The 19,177-nt window shown below is 51.6% G+C and overlaps 6 protein-coding genes across 6 annotated transcripts; 4 read left to right on the forward strand and 2 right to left on the reverse strand.

Moving 5' to 3' along the window:
- Positions 1–3,336: 3,336 nt before the first annotated feature.
- Positions 3,337–7,026, forward strand: CDV56_101775 (putative serine/threonine protein kinase; the record flags this gene model as incomplete). The annotated part of the gene is made up of 1 exon (XM_026755394.1): positions 3,337–7,026. One exon carries the CDS (start codon positions 3,337–3,339, stop codon positions 7,024–7,026), a length of 3,690 nt encoding a protein of 1,229 aa, XP_026614229.1.
- Positions 7,027–8,339: 1,313 nt separating this feature from the next.
- Positions 8,340–9,456, forward strand: CDV56_102458 (arabinogalactan endo-1,4-beta-galactosidase; the record flags this gene model as incomplete). The annotated part of the gene is made up of 2 exons (XM_026756077.1): positions 8,340–8,666; positions 8,725–9,456. The coding sequence occupies 2 exons, from the start codon at positions 8,340–8,342 to the stop codon at positions 9,454–9,456; spliced, it is 1,059 nt and encodes a 352-aa protein (XP_026614230.1).
- A 1,798-nt stretch (positions 9,457–11,254) lies between these two features.
- On the forward strand, positions 11,255–13,665 carry crzA (putative C2H2 transcription factor Crz1; the record flags this gene model as incomplete). Its single annotated transcript, XM_026756451.1, has 2 exons — positions 11,255–12,596; positions 12,656–13,665. The coding sequence occupies 2 exons, from the start codon at positions 11,255–11,257 to the stop codon at positions 13,663–13,665; spliced, it is 2,352 nt and encodes a 783-aa protein (XP_026614231.1).
- A 752-nt stretch (positions 13,666–14,417) lies between these two features.
- On the reverse strand, positions 14,418–16,225 carry CDV56_103199 (alpha-1,2-mannosyltransferase ALG11; the record flags this gene model as incomplete). The annotated part of the gene is made up of 3 exons (XM_026756818.1): positions 14,418–15,599; positions 15,658–15,793; positions 15,861–16,225. 3 exons carry the CDS (start codon positions 16,223–16,225, stop codon positions 14,418–14,420), a joined length of 1,683 nt encoding a protein of 560 aa, XP_026614232.1.
- Positions 16,226–16,751: 526 nt separating this feature from the next.
- On the forward strand, positions 16,752–17,762 carry CDV56_103449 (putative mitochondrial export translocase Oxa2; the record flags this gene model as incomplete). Its single annotated transcript, XM_026757068.1, has 1 exon — positions 16,752–17,762. The coding sequence occupies one exon, from the start codon at positions 16,752–16,754 to the stop codon at positions 17,760–17,762; it is 1,011 nt and encodes a 336-aa protein (XP_026614233.1).
- Positions 17,763–18,031: 269 nt separating this feature from the next.
- CDV56_103589 (uncharacterized protein) lies at positions 18,032–18,544 on the reverse strand (the record flags this gene model as incomplete). Its single annotated transcript, XM_026757208.1, has 1 exon — positions 18,032–18,544. One exon carries the CDS (start codon positions 18,542–18,544, stop codon positions 18,032–18,034), a length of 513 nt encoding a protein of 170 aa, XP_026614234.1.
- Between the last annotated feature and the right edge of the window lie 633 nt (positions 18,545–19,177).

Genomic DNA, 19,177 nt, shown 5'->3' on the forward strand with positions numbered 1-19,177 from the left:
CCTCGTACTCCGTAGAGACTGACTGAGACTGACCTGTGAGAGCTTGGTGTAATTGGGAATTAATTGGCTTGGGAAAAATCATTTCGCTAGGTCGTCCTTCGCTAGGGGAAAATACATGCGACTCCAGTCAAGATCAATGCTCGAGAGCTATTCGCCCCCTCATAGTCCGTACTCTGGAAGAGTTCTCGGTTCGCTTGCCTGCAAAGCTGATCATGCTATGCAAAGTCAGGGTAGAACCAAAGGCAGAATTATTGACTGGAAACTCTAGTCGTTATTGTACGATGCATGGGAGGCAAATAGGTACTTGGCGTCTAATTGTATATGCTCAGGAAAACAGCTTTGGGCTTGTGCATATCACAGAGGTTAGGAAAAACTCCCGGTAAAGACATCAAGTTCAACCAAGGTTGCCTCTAAAGCAGCCACTCCTCGTGGGATCCGACTTGAAAATGGGTCGCATAAGCGAATGATGATGCTGTACAGGTATAAGTGAAAGTTTCCACCTCCTTCCAATGACCCAGGAGAAATCCTTAGGAGACTCTTGGGTCAAACGCTGACAGCGCCATGAGGGTCTTGCGCTGCTCCACAACGAAATTGGGTATAAGTCATGTTATAGTTGGCTTCAATAGATGGATATAATAATAATAATGAATGTTTCATGACCATATCGAATATCAAATATATGGACAATGGGGTGTTATGTTGTAGCTATGATTTCGCACGATGCTCTTTCATTCGTTGTACTTCATACCTACCGAATGAGAATCATTGCGATGGTATGAACATTACTCTATCAGGTACCTAGTAGTCGACTCTGACGAATCGTACGCAGAGAACAGACCTCCGACTAAAGCCCAAGCTCGACAAGGCGAAGCATCGCGATTGGATGGTCAGACAGAATTGCTGCACCAAGAAAATTTCGGTAGCTACAGGTAATGGAAGGTAAATGTTCCAAACTTATTCATTAGGCATGATCGTGTCGATTGGTGCGGATTTGATCAATCATATCTAGAGTCACTTGGTGATCGACTCTCTGAGTCTATGGTATAGTTCTGTCCCATATAGACTGGAAGATACTAGAAATCGGAGACGATTGAACAAAGGTGGCTGGAATGGGCGAGAATGATGGTGGTAGATGGACGTTGGACCCACAGAAAGCAGATCTGCTTCATGATGGGGACAGACTAGATCGGCTGGAAGTATAGAATAGCGATACTGTAATGGATCCTGGTGACAGATGAATCAGGGACAACCTTAAGATAATGATGATAGATCATCCATCAACTCCAGAAAGTATGGCATCTCATCTTAATCATGCCACTGAAAGTTCCTCCTCTGTGCCCAATCTCACAGCAGTTCCTGAACCTACGAGCCCAGATAACCTCAAATGTTCTGAGGACAGCAAGAGTGCAAGACAAGGAGAAATCGATGATGGCACTGGTGGACCATGACTCGTTGACCTTGACGGAAAAGAAAAGATTGGGAAAGTCCCCTACGTAATAGGTAAGGTATACTCCGTCCGTACTATGGTAAACCAGATGGCGGATGGTCAGTGTGTAAGGTAAGCTTGGCATCTTGCCACTAGTACCATGATCTCTCACATCGCGTGAGAAATACACTATTTGATTTCTGCTTTTCCTCCGGAACTGCTCTGGAATTGATATATTAACTAATGAGCACACTCATGAGAGTAGGTGGTCAAGTCAGGATAGGATGGCTTCGATGATCATTCCAGGTAGTGTATCGTCCAAGTAATGGAAGATCATATGTGCAGCACCATTGGACCTATGGTATGGTTGACTGTCATATTACCATGTCATCTCGTCCACCATGGTATGGAGGTATCATTATTGAAAAAACTTACCTTACCTTACCTAACTTACAGCCCAGTGACTTTTACTTTACCAAACCCAAACTCCCATCCCTCAACCAAGCCCAATACTGTAACGAACCACTGCCAAGTTTCCCAGGGAGCCCAAGACACTGTCAGTCGGTCAGTCCGAGCAATCGGCCGAAGGAACAACTTTGACCTTGAAAAATGATACAGATGTCGCCTTCATATTTGGATAAACGAATGAGATATCTGGTCCATACCCGACCTATGTACGGAAGTGATGACTGTTGGGCTGTAATTATAATTACCTATTTAACCACCATTATTTGCATGGATTTCATGATTAATTACCAACTACGATCATTAATTACCTAGTACCTGTTACCTACCCACCAAAGTTCCCCACCACCACCAGAAATAACCCACTAGTACTGGGTTGACCCATCCGCCTATCTGTCTGTCTCTGATTAGATAGACTAACTATTATTATTCTTCTTTTCCTGAGCATTGATCACTACTCACTACCTACCTACTATTTTCCCCCTCCGCCTATTCCCGCCTGACAAAAAGTTATTTTTTCCCTTAGGACAAAACACCTTTTGCCTGCCGCAGTGCCGAGTGCCTACAACCTTCGTCTTTCCTGTTCGCCATACACCCTCATCTCTCTTCCTCTTCCCTTCTAATCAACTTCTATCATCTCGTTTTGTATTCGTTTTATTCTCCATTTCTTTTTTCACTTCCGACTTCTTTCATCTCAACTTGTTCACGAGTCCTTTTCTCATTTTACCAAGTTCTTCCGCTCCCTTGTTTTCTATGCGCAGACGCTCCTTTCCTCACTGTCCACCCAACTGAAACAAATCTCTCTCCGCCCTCCGTCATCGGCCCTTCGTACAACTCACATCTCCTTTTTTTTTTTTTTCTGAGATAAGGGCCTCGTTTTAATCACTTATTGCTCTACGATTAAATACTGTTGCTCTCCTTCTTTCCTGCCCGACGTTCAGATATTCCCCTGTTTCGCCGGGCGCAAGATTCAATCCTCCACCGCTTGACTGGCGCTGTAGCAGGTCTATCGCCGGACTTTTATCCGTCGTCACCGTTGTCCGGCACACGGTATCGGTTTCATCCTTGCACCAACCGTCAATCATATCCATTGCCAACTCAGCCTGCATGACTGCTGTCGCTTCCGCCCGAGTCGGACCCTGAGACAGAGTAATGCCGAATCAATCGTGCGCCCGATCAAGACTTCCCGTCAGCCCGCCTTAAATTGAATGGTTTACTGCGGAAGAATAATAGACAGGAAAAAGAGAAGGAGCAGGAAGAAGAAGAAGAAGAAGAAGAAGAAGAAGAGAGGGAGATAAAAGAGATCAAGTGGAGGTTCAATATATTACCGGGTCCCAACACACTGAGGACAGGAAGGAAAGCATCAACCAAAACAGTGATAGGAGGATGCACTGTCGCACTTCCTATATTGTTGGTTTGGAAAAAGGATAACAAATAGTATGAAAATGACTGATCGCCTCTCGTCAGCTGGCCTGGAGGAACCCGTGAATTCGGTTGCTCAAGATGGTCAAGCAGGGGACAGCGTTCCCTCCCGACGACGTTCGGACAGGTCCAGTGAGGCTCCAGAAGCCTCGCTGCCTGCTCCGACCGAGTCGGTAGATGTCAGGCAGACAGTCGCCAAACCGCCCAGCGCCAAACTTGCCCTGCCTAACGGCGAGGTGGCGGATGCCCAAACGTCTCTTCGTCACACATTTCCCCATTTATACCATTCCTCCAGTGCATCCCGATCACCCTCGACCCGTACTTCCTCCAGCTCACTACAGGCGTTGAACGAAGACACCGTCGTCGACGCCCGGTCGGATCACGGTTTATGGACCAAGACGTCTGTCGGGCGAAGAATGTCCCATCTTGGTTCGAATGATGCGCAGCCTACCGATTACCCAGTATATCCGGACCAGTCCTACGCCGTGCTTCAGTCACAAATACACCCTACCTATCAACCTCCATTTCTGCGCTCCCGCAGTTCCTACCCAGCACGGACTGAGTCGCTTGGCCGACTTGCGACCCCGCGCACCGCTCGCACTGCTGGCAACACCCCCGCATCAAGTCCTGGACTCTTCTCCGTTACAAGTCCCCGCTCAACGCCTCCCCTTAACTCTGACGATGAAGGTCGCATTAGCAGTCCCTATCTACATCCCACTCACCTCCAGCCGCCGAAAGAGACCCATACAGCGGAGGTTGATCGAGATCTAGTTACTGGGAACAAATTGATCAACCAATATGAGATTCTTGAAGAGCTTGGGCGGGGTGAGCATGGAAAAGTGAAACTGGGCCGCCATGTGACAACGCGCCAGAAAGTGGCGATCAAGATTGTTCAGCGCTATTCGAAACGACGCCGTCTGGGTAAATTGGGCAATCCCGAAGACAAGGTCAAAAAGGAAGTCGCCATTCTGAAGAAAGCCCGGCACCCTAATGTTGTCAGTCTGCTGGAAGTTATTGACGACCCGAACCGCCAGAAGGTGTATATAGTCTTAGAGTTCGTTGAGAACGGCGAGATCATCTGGCGGAGGAAAGGATTGCGCGAGATCATACAGGTCGACAAGCGCCGCCTGGATCGCGAGAAGGCCGGTGTTCCCGAGACCCCGTCGTTCTGGGAGGAAAGCCGACAATATATCAGGACGGCGCAGCGTCTTCGTCGCCAGCGAGAGAAGGCGCGTGAACGGCGCCAACTGCAAGCAGTCCACGCTCAACAGGGGCCTATCCCTGCCTGGAGTCTAGAGCATGGAGCCGAGTCGGACGAGGAAGTGGAGGTTGATTCAACAATGGCCCGCACCATCAGTCGCTCCATTGCGAGTCACGACGAGACCCAAGACTCCCCCAGTCACTCCTTGGCATCCGCGCATGACTCTGCGCTGGCCGCAATCGAAGGTACAATGTACGGAGCCTATGCCGATCCCTCCTTTGAGAGGCGATTCAGTACCGCCTCCAGCAGCCTGGGCTACGCACCTTCCGAGCCTGAGTGGTTCTCGGATGATGACGACATGTCGTACGTTCCCTGTCTCACCGTCAACGAAGCGCGAAACGCATTCCGTGATTCTCTGCTCGGTCTAGAATATCTTCACTATCAAGGTATCATCCACCGCGATATCAAGCCTGCGAATCTTCTTGTCACAAGCAATCACCGTGTGAAGATTTCCGACTTCGGTGTCTCCTATCTTGGACGGCCCATGCGAGACGAAGAGGAGGAGCAAGTCGCTGAAACCGATGCGACTGAGCTGGACGATGCTCGAGAGTTGTCCAAAACTGTTGGCACCCCGGCCTTCTACGCACCCGAACTGTGTTACACCGGCGACGACTTTGAAGAAACAATTGGCTCGGTGCCCAAGATTACCGGTGCGATTGATGTTTGGTCTCTTGGCGTGACCCTTTATGGAATGATCTTCGGACGTCTGCCGTTCGTGTCCGACGACGAGTACAGCATGTTTCAAACCATTGTCAAGAAGGATGTTTTCATTCCGCGCAAGCGCTTGAAGCCTGTCGAGGACGACCCCGAGTCCGTCAGCCAATGGCCCCGATACGTGAACAACAACAAGCGCATGGAAGACGAGCTTGTGTACGAGGAGATTGACGATGAACTTTTCGATCTTCTGAAGCGATTGTTGACCAAGGATCCCGTCAAGCGCATTACGGTCAAGGAGATTAAGCACCACCCTTGGGTCCTCCACGGCCTGCCGAATCCCAGAGCGTGGATTGAGGAAACGGATCCTGGCTATCAGAGCAAGGGCAAGAAGATCGAAGTCTCCAACGAGGAAGTCACTACTGCCGTCAGCAAGGTGCCGTTTATTCAACGGGTACGGTCCAATGTTGCCAAACTGTCGAACTACCTCACTGGAAGGTCGAAAGACAAGGATAAGGAAAGTCGCAAACGAACGTCTAGTACCACCCCTTCGGTTGAATCTTCCGCCTCAAGCAATGCTAGTTTCGGAAAATATCTCCTGGACACTCGTCGGGGTAGTCTTAGGGAGGAGGATTTCTACCGGCCTGCCAGACTAGCAACAAAGGACGGAGAACATCCGCTGTCGCACAGCGTCACGGCGAGTCCGGTCGGTCGGGATAATCAGACCTCATACTTTGACGACGTAAGAACTGATGTCACGCTTGATCGTACGCCGCGCCCGGACCCTCCTCATCGCGCAACGTCGACGTTGTCTACTGCCGGATCTGCAAAGACTATCCGGCCAGACTGGACGGCCACACTGTCTGCAAGCCAGCGGGCCAGTGCGTCTTCCAGGATCGAACACCAGGGCACTACCAATGTCGGCGGCCTCTTGGGCGGGGCAGGTCGTCGATTAGCACGTGGCCTTCAAAGCAGAGAGTGGCGCTCGGATCGGTCGATTTCCGGAGATACGGCAGATTCCGTCTCTCTAGATGGTGATCGTCACTCGGAGCCCAGTCTTGCTTTGAGCGTCGCCTCTGCAGTTGGTCATCTACAAAGCTCGAGCTCTTTGCGGGACGAGGATTCTTCCTACTCGCATGCGGAGAGCTTGAGCGCAGCGGAATCTGGACACCGGCGCAATAGATCTCATCAGCTCACGACCAAGTCATCGCAGGAGCCGTTTCAGTTCACCCAAGACGTTCTGCTGAGGAAGAGACGGAGTGACATCTGTCAGGCTCCTGTCATCGACCAAGTGCCGCCGAAGAGCAAGAACAAGTCCTCCGACTCGCTAAGTCTTCGACCCGAGCCGCAACCAGAGACGACAACAGCATGCGCGACCGAAACTGCCACCACTGATCCACCTTCCGGTGGACTTACCACATCACCACCCTCCGCTGCTACCATTTCTTCCTCCTCGGTCGACGACTACACTAGTGGAATGTCTCAGAGTGCTTCACACCCAAGTATTCCCTCGGTCATTTCCGGTGCCTCGTCGCTTTCCGGTGATGGGTCTGTCAAGGACAAGGAATGTGAGCCAGCGGCCGAAGTCCCTTCCATCCTTCGCACGGGCGAAACGGTCAAGGCTCGACTTCTGCGGCCCCAACGGTCGCACGAGGACGATGAGTCGCGGTACTACTGTGATGATGAAAATGATTCCGAGGACGACTCTGAAGACGAGGGTCTTGTCATTGGCAGAAAGAAGCCGAGCCCTCAGAAGCCAGTGATGTGTGGGACGCAGACTTCAAAGCCCAAGGCATGAGCTGGACATATAGGAATTCGCCTGACGTGGCCAACGAATCTTTTCATGCAGAGTCTGCCGCCTGAAGCAAACAGAAAAGAAGAAAAATCCCAATTTTGCGATCTCTGATACCTTGCTAGGGGCGCAGAAACCATTGCCCTTTTCCACATTTTGTTATTGCTCTTTGAGCAGTCGCCCGGACGTGATGTCCAGTGGCTTGCTCCTTGCTGGGGTTTCGTTTCTTTTAATGTATATCAATTTTTATTACCAGGCCTTTTCCTTCATGTGTGTTGCACTATTGCGGGTCCGTTCGTCAGGCCATTTGATTGACTGCATCTGTTGTTGGCATACATGATACACTGCTTGTACATATATTCTGATGGGCGGCACGTCTATATTTGCTTTTTCTTCGCTTGCCCTTGCTCACTTCTTTCTTGTTACGCACCCCGGCGTTCTTCAATTCGATCCTCTGCGCTTATATATTGGGAATTTTCTGCGGCATGGGGTGTTTGAGATACAAACTCATCTGTTGTTGTACGTAATGTTGAAACATGAGGGAGGATCTGGGGATGGAAAGATTGGGATATACCGAGCGAGAGTCCTATTGAGGAAGCTCGCATGATGCACGAATGTCTTTTTCCTTTCAGTTTGCGTGCTGTTGTGATGTGACGATGGATGATGATGACCTAAATTGGGAGACCTGGAACATCCCAGATGGCTTTGCATTTGCATTTGACCCCAGTTGGGATGAAGACAATAACGAATGCTTGATTCTTATGAGATACCTTTAAAAACTAACGGACGGGACATCCTTGACTGGACTAAGGCTAGATCAATCCGGCAAGATGCTAAACATGACTCCACACACGGCGGTTTGAAATCCCCGGATCTGCAGTGCTCGGTGTATCACCATCCATGAACCCACCACTTAGTCTCTTCCAACGAAGTTCTTCACTGTTCCTCCACCAATGAGTTGATGTTGCCTTGATGTACCTGTCCATCAATGCCGGTCTTCCATCGTTCCATGCCTATTTATCCGTGCCATGATAAAAAGCGGGACACCGTGCCAGGTCATGTGTCCTCGGTTGATGCTGCTGGAAGATGGTGGAGCAAGACCATCTCCAGTTTCTGCTGAGACCGCTGTTGTCTCGGAGTTATTGCTCCCTTGTGTCTCGAATGTGATTCGAGGCATTACTGGGTGATCTACCCATTGATTGCGTAGTGATGGCGGCGGAGTAGGGGGGTGAGATACATATATGTGCTATGGGACATCCATTCTTCTCTCGTTCTACTGGTGCTCAGTGATTCTAAATTCTGAAAGTCGTTCGGGCAAGATGATGCTTCTACCTCTTTTTGCTCTCCTTCTTCACTCTCTCGCTGCTGCGTCGCTAACCTACCACGGCGCTGATATTTCCTCCCTACTGATCGAGGAGAAGGCGGGGATTGCGTACAAGAATCTGAATGGGCAGACGCAGGCGCTTGAGAATATACTAAAGGCCAACGGAGTCAATTCCATCCGCCAGCGTGTGTGGGTGAACCCCAGCGATGGATCTTACGATCTGGACTATAACCTGAAGTTGGCGAAGAGGGTGCAGGCCGCGGGGATGAGCCTTTATCTGGACTTGCACTTCAGCGATACTTGGGCGGATCCGAGTCATCAGGTACGTGGACGTGGACGCGCCAGCAGCGTGTACAATGGCTGAGACGAGACAAACATAGGCCACGCCCTCCGGGTGGTCGACCACCGACATTGGCACCCTCACCTGGCAAGTGTACAACTACACGAAGGAGGTGTGCGACACGTTCGCCAGCAACGGCATCGACATCGCCATCGTGTCCATTGGCAACGAGATTCGCAACGGACTGCTGTGGCCGCTCGGCGCGACAAGCAGCTACTCCAACATCGCCGACATCCTCCACTCGGCGGCCTGGGGCATCAAGGACTCGACCCAGTCGCCCACGCCCAAGATCCTGATCCACCTCGACAACGGCTGGGACTGGTCGGCGCAGAAGTACTTCTACGACACGGTGTTGTCGTCCGGCGGGAACCTGGTCAGCTCTGACTTCGACCTCATCGGCGTCTCGTACTACCCGTTCTACAGCGCCAGCGCGACCCTGTCGGCGCTCACGACCAGCCTGAAGAACATCCGCTCGACCTACGGCAAGGACGTGCTGGTCGTCGAGACGGACTGGCCCGTCTCGTGTCCGGACCCGGCGTATGCGTTCCCTTCGGATCTCCGGGATATTCCCTTCTCGGTGGCCGGGCAGGAGACGTTTGTCCGGCGGGTTGCGAGTGTTGTGGCGGGGACGTCGGGAGGCATAGGGCTGTATTACTGGGAGCCGGCTTGGGTGCAGAATGCGGGCCTGGGCTCGAGCTGCGAGGACAACTTGATGGTGGATTGGAGTACGGATCAGGTGAGGGCAAGTGTGAGTGTGTTTGAGGAGATTTGATTGCTTGTCTATCCCTGTATGTGCTTGCTGTAAGTAGCCTACGGAGTACAGGGGGAGAGTAGATAGTGCCTACTACCACTACCAAGCTACCAGGGATTAATATTACTAGAAAAGCCAAGGCAGAAACCTTCATAAAGTAGCGGAATGATAAAAACCAAACCCGTCCGTCTCCATCGGTCCTTTGAAACCTGACAGTCGAAAATGTGTTGAACTGTTGATCGCTCAGCTCGGGGGCTGTGCACCGCGACTAGTATCAACCAACAAAGTCTGGAGAGTCCACTTGAACCAGGGCTGACTTGTCAGACTCCTGCAAGCTGGTAGCTAAGTGAGACGCCTCAGACTTGACGTTCTGTTATGTAGCACACAGATATAAAAAAGAGAGGAATGCTGTCAGGCTGCGTGTACAGCAAGCGTAGGGATAATCGTTTGCTAGAGACAAGGCCCCAATAGTATCAGTAGCTGACAGCCTCGAGCCGATCAATAATAGTGAATTGGATATTAGGCTATTGTGGGGGATTACACGAGACACACAGCTTCACACAAATATCAAAATCGACTTTAAATATTCGTCAAGGGGATGGTTGATGTGAGCTATGGAGCCTTACTGGACGTTGTCTAGTACTGCAGCTGAGTCGCAGACAGAAACAGCTAAGATAGAATCGGGATCAGAGTATCAGTTGGATATGTCACATCAATCAACACAGTCTGTTCATTCAAGACTTTGGTTGACATGAGTCCTGATATTAAACTATTGTGTGTGCCTAAGTATGCGGCATCAAGTACATACTCTTTCTTCAACCCTTGAGGATACGATGATATTACAGACACTACTTTCCCTTGTGTTTCTGCCTCTGGATCCCAGGTCAAATTCTCTCCTTTAGATTGGTCAATACTCTCTACCTAGTAGCCTAGTAATTAATAGATCATGCCTACTCAGTTAAGGTACCTGCCTAGAGGCTCGTTTGCTCTGCCCGTGAACAGATAGATAGGCATCGTTAGGGGCCTTAGGGCACCAAAACCCCAGGATCGCAGAAACAGAAGCCCAACTCTCTCTCTCCTCTTTTTCTCTCCTATTTTCCTTGGTCAGGGGCCACAAGGCAGGACCTGATTATCTTTTTTGATAACTATATGCCTACAAATATCATCATCGTCGTTGTCAGTAAAGTGATCTGTTCTCCTTCTCCGCCATCATAATATCGATAGCACGTGCCTGTCAACTCTACTTCCGTTCTGGAGGGGAAATTACTTTACTATCTCTCTTCATTTTCAACTTCATCATCATCATCCCTCCGTCTCTTATCATTCTTCCTTTCTGAGTCTGATTGAAACTGCTCAAAGGTTTAGATCCTCGACGATCTCTTGACGTTCTATATTCTCTCCTCCCAGGTAGATTTTCCATACTAGAGAAATGCTGCCCCCGAGAATGTGAAACAACCGCAAGACCAACCGCTAATGCTTGCGCCACGAGGCTGATTCGCAAGGTGCACTCCAACTCCCTGGATCTTGTCTCGTCAACTCCTGATTACTACGGATGATATCCGATTCTCCTTCTTCTGTCCCTCCTTCTGCTCTGCTGTACCTGTCTGTATCTGCGCTGGTCATCCTCTCTGCGCTCCTTGATCCCTCCTTAGTCCACCTTCACCGCCCCTCTCTTCCCGCCCATCCATACAGCGCTTCTCTCTCTCTCTCGACCACCCCTCCGCCCGCGCGCTCGGTCGCTTGTTCCTGTTTCCGCGGTCGCCTCTAAGCCTCTGGGTCCAAATCTGTATCTATTCTGGGATCACATCGCATCACCGCGATGACTTCACAGGAGATGTTCCCGGAGTTGGGGCAGTCTCCTGCACCTGGCGTTAAAAGCCGCGGTGTCAGCCCCTCTCCCCATCGTCATCCCCAACAGCAACAGCATCAAGGACAATTTACGGGAACAGTCACTAGCTTGAGTCTTGATCCTTCAATTCTCGATCCTTCAATTGCTGCAGCTAGTTCCTTCTCCAATTCGTCCTTCGATCCCAATAACAACAACCTCAGCCCTGGCGCTGAATCGTATGGTTATACTGCCGCCGGCTATCTCTCAGGCACTCCTGCGTCGCAGACCCTGTCTTCGCCGACCGACCAGAACTACGCGCATGGTCTTCAGGTTTCGCAATCGTATGACACCGGTCTGGTTCCTCAGTTCAATCAGTCACACGGCCTGCGGATACAGCAGCAGCCGCAGCAACAACAACAGCAGCAGCAGTCCGTCGATGATAACTTCTCCAACCTCTTGAACTCCAATACCACCGATTACGACTTCTCCACCGTCTACCAGAATCACAGTCCCAGCAGCAACACTGCTCCCGAGTACGACTCCTCCCTTCTGCTTGACCCTCAAGTCCAGTCGCGTCCGACCCAAATACCCTCTTCCCATTCCTCGACTTCTCCGCAGATCTCCCCTCTCGAGCAACAGCAGCACTCCTCACCGGGTCCGATGTCTCCCCCAGGCTCGACGACAGTGGCGTACTACACCCCTCAGCATTCTCGTCATGCATCCTTGGATCCCGCCACGGCGGCCTTCCTCACCAGTACCGCGCATCCTGACTGGCAGGCTGTCATGGGCAACAGTGCCGCCTTTCAGGGCCATCGACGAGCTCCATCAGAAGTTTCTGAAATTTCGTCCGCCGCTCCTTCTCCGTTTCTCTCACAGCATGAGTCTTTTGATGGCGTAGACAACAATCCCTCTCCCCTTCTGGCGCCCCAAAACGATCCCAGCTTGTACGATAATGCTCTTGGAATCGAGAACTTCACTTTGTCCGAGCAGCAGCAGCAGCATCAAGGGTTCAGCCCGGCACACAGTCCATACATCTCTCCGCGGCTGATGCCCCAGCAGGGGCAGGAAATGATTCCCAACATGTCATATCTCTCTGGCCCCGCCCCGAACACGCAGTATCCGACGCCTCCGAATGATATGTATGCCAGTGGCCCGGAGGCCATGATGAATGTGCCGCAGGGGACTCATGCATCTGTGGACATAGGCCAAGCCTCTCAGATGGCTCCGCCGTCGATCAATGTGGAATTCGCACCTCCGTCGCGGATCCCCAGTTTCGGACCGTCGAAACCGGCCAACGACCTGGATTCCTTGAGTCCTCCACCTTCGTCGACACGTAAGTTCCCTTTGCATTGGTTTCTCGCTTGTTAACAGAGAACTGATCAAAACATACAGGCTCTCGCGGGCGTAGCAAGTCTGATCCATATGCCCATCCTAGCACTACTCGGTTGCGCTCCTCGTCGACTTCGAGCAGCCTGGAGCCCCTTGCCCCGTCTACTCCTCGGTCGCTTTCTCCATTCGACTCTTTAGGACGTCCACTGCAGAGTAATCCGAGCTCACGCGATCCGTCGCCGTCTAGATCCAACCGGCGTCTATCGACATCGTCGATCGATAGCCGCAATTACATTTTGGGCCTTGCGGATCCTCAACGGCCAGGGGGTAGCCCCAACGACTCGAAGCGTGTCCAGAAACATCCCGCAACGTTTCAGTGCAACTTGTGTCCGAAGCGCTTCACTCGGGCTTACAATTTGCGGTCACATCTCCGAACCCACACGGACGAGAGGCCGTTTGTCTGCACTGTATGTGGCAAAGCCTTCGCCCGACAGCATGATCGTAAACGGCATGAAGGGCTGCACTCGGGCGAGAAGAAGTTCGTTTGTCAAGGAGAACTCTCCCGCGGCGGACAGTGGGGTTGCGGTCGCCGATTCGCCCGAGCGGACGCTCTGGGGCGTCATTTCCGTTCGGAAGCAGGGCGGATCTGTATCAAGCCGCTGCTGGATGAGGAGTCACAAGAGCGTGAGCGGTCGCTCATGGATCAGCAGCAACAACAGCATTTGCAGCCACTTCCACAACAAGTGATGGTACCGGTGGATGGCCCACATGCTGGTAATTTTGTGCTGCCTGCCGCGCTGCTCGCTCAATATCCGGCTCTCCAGACCCTGCAGTGGGACCAGATTGCCGCCACGGCGGATGATCCCAGCGACATAGGGGGCCGGAGCAGCTTCGACGCCAGCTCCGGCAACGAGTTTGGTTTTGAGGATGACGATTCGGGGATCAGCAGCGTATCCGGTATCAATGCTGGGTATTCTGCTCCCGGTAGTTTCTATGGAGTCAACCATCAGGGTCAGATGTCAGGTGTCTCCCCTGGAGATACCACTTATATCGATCCTGACTGGAAAGGCTGATCAATGATGGGGCATGCCTCGTCGATCAGACTATGGTTTCTGCGCTGTCTGTCTGTCTGCTGTCTTCACGTTCTCACGTGCACAGCTTGAGGTAGACTTCACATTTATACTCTGGATTTCAGACCCCTGCGTCGCGCAAGCATAGGGAAGTGTGATTTGTTTTGACAACTATATAGATGGATTTTTGGCGTTGAGATAAAAAGGTGTGGGATCACAAAGATGGGGCAAACAACCGGTGGATATACCTTCTTTCATCCCTTTATTTTCGCTTCATTTCTTTTTCGATCTTCTTCTGCCTGGCTTTATTCCCCCCTTTGGTCTTATATTCTTCTTCAGTCCTCTTAGGCTACCTACCCTAATGGGGTTTACGAACCTCCTGTTACGTGTTCATGATGACTTTTGAGACTCATACCCATGGATTTGCTCCAACTGTTTGTGTCGAGCTGTCTCTTTGGTGGTTCTTGCTCAGGATACTTTGAACTAAGAATGGATTCGGTCTTATGATTGACTGGTCTGAATATCGGTGAGACTTTTCACCTTGGATTGAATTGCCTGGTGGGATGATTGTAGGCTGGATTAGAGCTCATGATCGAGCCGAGAGTATAAACCATGACAACATCTATACCGATATCGGCGTCTAAGCTTAAGCTTATACAACATTATGAGGGGAAGAAACAAATTGTAAGGGTAGGGTATACACAGAGACAGACTATCCGGAATGAAAGCTACTCCTCGACCTGGGTGTTGGCAATTCATCGGCGGCGCATCTCGACCAACTTCCCAACCTCCTCGATCCATTTCTGAGAAAACTCCTCCTCGGTGAAACGCAGGGCGGACTGACGGGCGCGCAGGCGCATGGCGACTTTCTCCTCCGCCGGCAGGGCCAGGGCGGCCTCGAACGCGGCGGCGAACTCGTCCTCGGTCGAGGCGCGGAAGCCCGTCGCTCCGTCGCCGAGGTCGATGACGATGTCCTCGCGCGGGCCGCCGGAGTCGTGGACGACGCTGATCAGGCCTGCGGCTTGGTACTCGACGACGCAGATGCCAAAGTGCTCGTTCCACATGGCGTTGACGCCGACTGAGGCGGAGCGCAGATGCGACAGGATGGTGGGCCAGCTCGCGTCGCAGAGGAAAGTGGTGTGGTCGCGGATGCGGAGCTCATGGGCCAGCAGCCGGAGGTTGTAAATGTGCGTTTCGTCCGGGCTGGCGTGCCGGACGGAGCCGATGAGGACCAGTTTGGGCTGGGGGAAGGCGGCCGAGGCGGGGTTCTTCTTGCGTTCGTTGAGGAAGCGGGCGAACGAGCGCAGGACCAGCGGGTGGTTTTTCTCGGGACGGAATTGGGCGATATACAGGATGATGGGTTCCCGGCTGCGCTCCGAGTCCGCATCGACAGTGATGGTCGACTCGATCTCGGACACTGCCGTGGGCGGGAAGATGACGGCGGGATCTTTGAAGGTACTGCGCGTCCGTGCGGGGCCCCAGATGGTCCGGATATGTGCCGATGTCCAGGAAGAGTTGCACATGACAACGTCAACATGGCCTCCGACCCATCCGTAGAGACGGGCAAAAGCCAGCCAGTACTTGCGCTTGACCTGACCCTTGACCCCCTTGCCCGCACCCGCATTGACACCTTTTAGGCCCGTGCTGTCATCCAGGGATTGAAGCATGTCGGTCGAGATGGTGGGATAGTGGACGTATGCACCTGTAGGAACAGAGGGGAAAAGCATCTTGCAGAACGCAAGGGTGAATGCGTAGCCCATGGTGTCGAGGAACACATCCGGGACGAGCAGGTTGAAGGCGTCATAGGCAACCACCAGGGACCCGAGAGACTGTCCCAGAAGGGTCATGTACGGATACATGCTGCTCAGAACATATTTACGTGTAGTCAAATAGAGCAGAACAACAGTGGGCGCATGAAGTTGAATATTGAAGCGGTTCTGCAGGGGTTGGACCTTGTCTCAGCGAGTCCTTCGTACGCAGACCGGCTAGACTCACCTCTACCCTCTCCAGCATGGCCGTCTTGTTGACCTCGTGGTCACCAGTATATATAGCGCAGATTGCCTTGGGCCATCGCCGTTGCGTGGCTCTTACAGCTTCCCAAAGAACACGTTCTCCTCCACCGCCAGCGTTACTAAGTCAACCGTTCAAGATCGTTAGCGAATGTTGGTCCCTGGTACAGCTTCTGGGATTTCTCCTACCAGAAAGGGTGGAAGAATCCAACGATACCCTCCCAGTCTGCATCTTCCGGGCCTTTGTTGTTGCTATTCCCGCCTTTCTTGCTGGGGCCAGCTGTCCCGGAGCTGGAACTCGAGCTATCAACCTTCTCCCAGTCCTCATCCTCTCCCCGGGGAGACGACTTGGCTCGCTTCACCAGCTGTTCCTCCTCATCCACTCGAACTCTTGAGATTAGATACTCCCTGCGAGACCGGGTTCTCTTCTGAATAACCCATCCGACACCACGGAGCACGAAGCGGAGAAGCCCCAAGGGGAGCTGGGGGAGGAGGACGCAGGTCGCAAGGAGGGCGAGAAGTGTGAGGAATGTCTTTAACAGAAACAGCATCATGATGAACTCGAAACAAGAGACATAGTCGATGGAGGTTTCTTGCAGATCGGGGAGTCGTGGACAGAAAATAATGGGTGGGATGTCCGGCTGACGACTGCCGACTGATCATATTCGGCTCAAAATAGCAGCTGTATTATTTGGCGTTTCTCTATCGATAACACCTGGCGATAACAGCACCTGGCGATAACAGCACCTGACGATAACAGTGAACAGTGCAGGTATGTAATGTATGTGATGTATGTAATGTTCTCTCCTGTTCTGTTTGATACTATACGGTACTGTCAGGTATTGTAGCGTGAAACACCACGTGATAGAGCTTCGACTTTCTCTATCCGCAGCTTCTGGAGCATCACTTTTGTTTTCTTCCTAAGTGTTGGGAGACCAGCAGTACCGCACATGCACTGCTGCATGTAAGAGTATATTAATCTCCTCTCATTCCTTTTTGTCAGAGTAAATATTTCATTTCCTGTCTTTGGTTCATCTTTGTTTCAATTCCCTCTTTTCAGCAATTGAGCTGTCCATAACGATGAGACCGCTTCGTCCTTCGCTCCGTTCGCCGCATACTGTCGGTAAGCGGGTGGCCCAGCAGATACGGCATTTCCACCCCACGCGGCCATCTCCTTTTATCAATGAAGTGCTGGAGGTTTCGTCGAGCTTCATTCATGGTGTTCATTCGATCAGTGGCCTCCCATGGGCCATGTCCATCCCATTGACCGCCTTAATTGTCCGAACCACCGTTGCGATGCCGCTGCAGATGTACACCAAAATCCAAGCACGCAAGGAGCGAGACATAGCTCCGCTACTTCATTCGTGGAGGAAACATTTTCAGACCCAAATCAAAAAGCGCATCGATGCCGAGAATGACAATCCAATCCTCCCGAGAGAGGCAATCCGAGAGCTGGCGACGAAGGTCAAGGCGAAGCGGAAGGAACTGCACAAGCGCTGGGACGTGCCCCGATTCTGGAAACCTGTCAGCTTCCTGCAGATTCCGATCTGGATCTCAGTTATGGAGAGCCTCCGAGCCATGTCTGGAAATAACAAGGGTCTCGTACCGTACCTCCTCTCCCTGGTTGAACCGTCCTCTGCAGAGCCAAGCACGGCGGTCCACTTGGCGGTTGAGCCGTCGCTGGCCACTGAAGGAGCCCTCTGGTTCCCCGACCTCTTAGCTGGGGACTCGACGGGTCTTCTTCCAGCCGCACTGACTCTGTCAATCATACTCAACATTCGTGCTGGGTGGAAGGCTCCCTCTCTATCTGACATGGCCGACTTGCCGCGCATCGAGATTGCAAAGAACCTGACCGTGCGTGGTATCAGGGTACTGATCCAAGCGCTCGCCTTGAATATCGGCGTCTCGTCTTATCTGTACGAGATGCCTTCTGCGCTCATGATTTACTGGATAAGCAGTACGAACATTGCTACTTTGCAAACTTTCTTACTGGAGAGATACATGATGTCAAAACCACTCCTTGAACCTTGGAGACAAATTCATATTGGCTATCCTCAACTGGCTGAAAAGACATCTTCGCTGAAAAAATGAAACAAGATTGCACCTCACGCGGAGTACAGATGGCAGTGAAACCAATAGGAACAGCAGGTATGATGGACGAACTGGAGAACACAGATGAAAATAGGATGCGAGAATCAGATTACAGTGATAGGTGGAAGAAGCGTCGAGATGGAGACAGCCTCTCAGGGTCACACAAGCCAAAATGGCCCTCCGCCTCGTGCTGATCCCAACTTAGAGAAGCTGAGGTATGTGGCACTTGTGCATCCGATTAGGCTCCACTCAGGCGGTAAAGCTCCGTGCTATCTGATGAACGTGCCGCTCGACGGCTCGTAAAACCAATGTTCCTGCTCCGCTGTGTCACACGCTCTTTCAAGCCCTTGAGCGCTCGCGTCCTCCTCAGGAACGCGCGGATCAGGCTTGCCGAGGCCAGAAAACCATTTAGACATTATTTCCTCTCGCGTCATGGGGCCTTCAGGCGCAGCAGATTCGACGGGGGCCCCACCTCTATCTTCGGATCCTATGTCAACTTCGACGGGATTCTGAACATTCGCGTTCTCAGCAGCTGGGTTGACTCCAGCCGGAAATTGAAAGCCCTTGCTTTCGTTTTCAGCGACGTCACCCTCTTGGAGTCGGATTCCGAGTCCATGTTTGATGAGATCTTGGTTGTCCTTGTTTTCAGCTCCAGCATCATTTCTAGCTGGAGATTTTGCGTCCTCGGCCTGGTTTTCTGGGGGCACAACAGCATGATACTCGATTCCAACGTTTTCGGTGACCCAAAAGTCGAGAAACTCGTCCTTCTCCCAGTCTTCCATGTTGGTACTGCTCTTTAAGAGAAGTGATCCCCAGATCAGCTGGTGAACTTGAAGGTCTATTATTCAGGCCCGATGACTTACCGGTTGAATGCTGTTCTGACTTCGGATGGCAAAGACGCAACCTTGAAGGAATGATCTTATTGGAATTGTCAGACGGACAAGATCACAGAACAGGACAATCAGTCAAGAGACGGAACACAATCGGGCACTTGCAGATTTTTGGGCTGGGTTGTAGTGTGTGAGCAATTCCAAACCACAAGTGGATTTCAACTTGCTTTTTCCAAGAAGCACTGTCAGCGGGACAAGGTGTCTGGAAGAGGAAAGACTTCGAGGTTGAGAAAGGAGAGTGATATGCATCAGCGTATAGATAGGAAGGGAGTGAGAAAAGTGCGGCAAAATTCATGAAGCAACAGTCACTGTGCTTAGAGAAACTTGCTCGCTCCCGTCCCAAAAGGGTCGTGATTGACGCTGTCTGAGACGACACCATCCTCTAGACAGGGATGTCGTCGTTGTAGAGTAGTAATATCATACTATTTCATTACTCTCTCTCTTCTAATTTGCAAGAAGCGGATATCTAAATTCACAACGATCATGTTCCTACCCCCTTGAGTACCTTTAGCCATCTATATCTAA

This window comes from Aspergillus thermomutatus (genome assembly GCF_002237265.1).
Source record: "Aspergillus thermomutatus strain HMR AF 39 chromosome Unknown NODE_100, whole genome shotgun sequence".
NCBI classification, from domain to species: Eukaryota; Fungi; Ascomycota; class Eurotiomycetes; order Eurotiales; family Aspergillaceae; genus Aspergillus; species Aspergillus thermomutatus.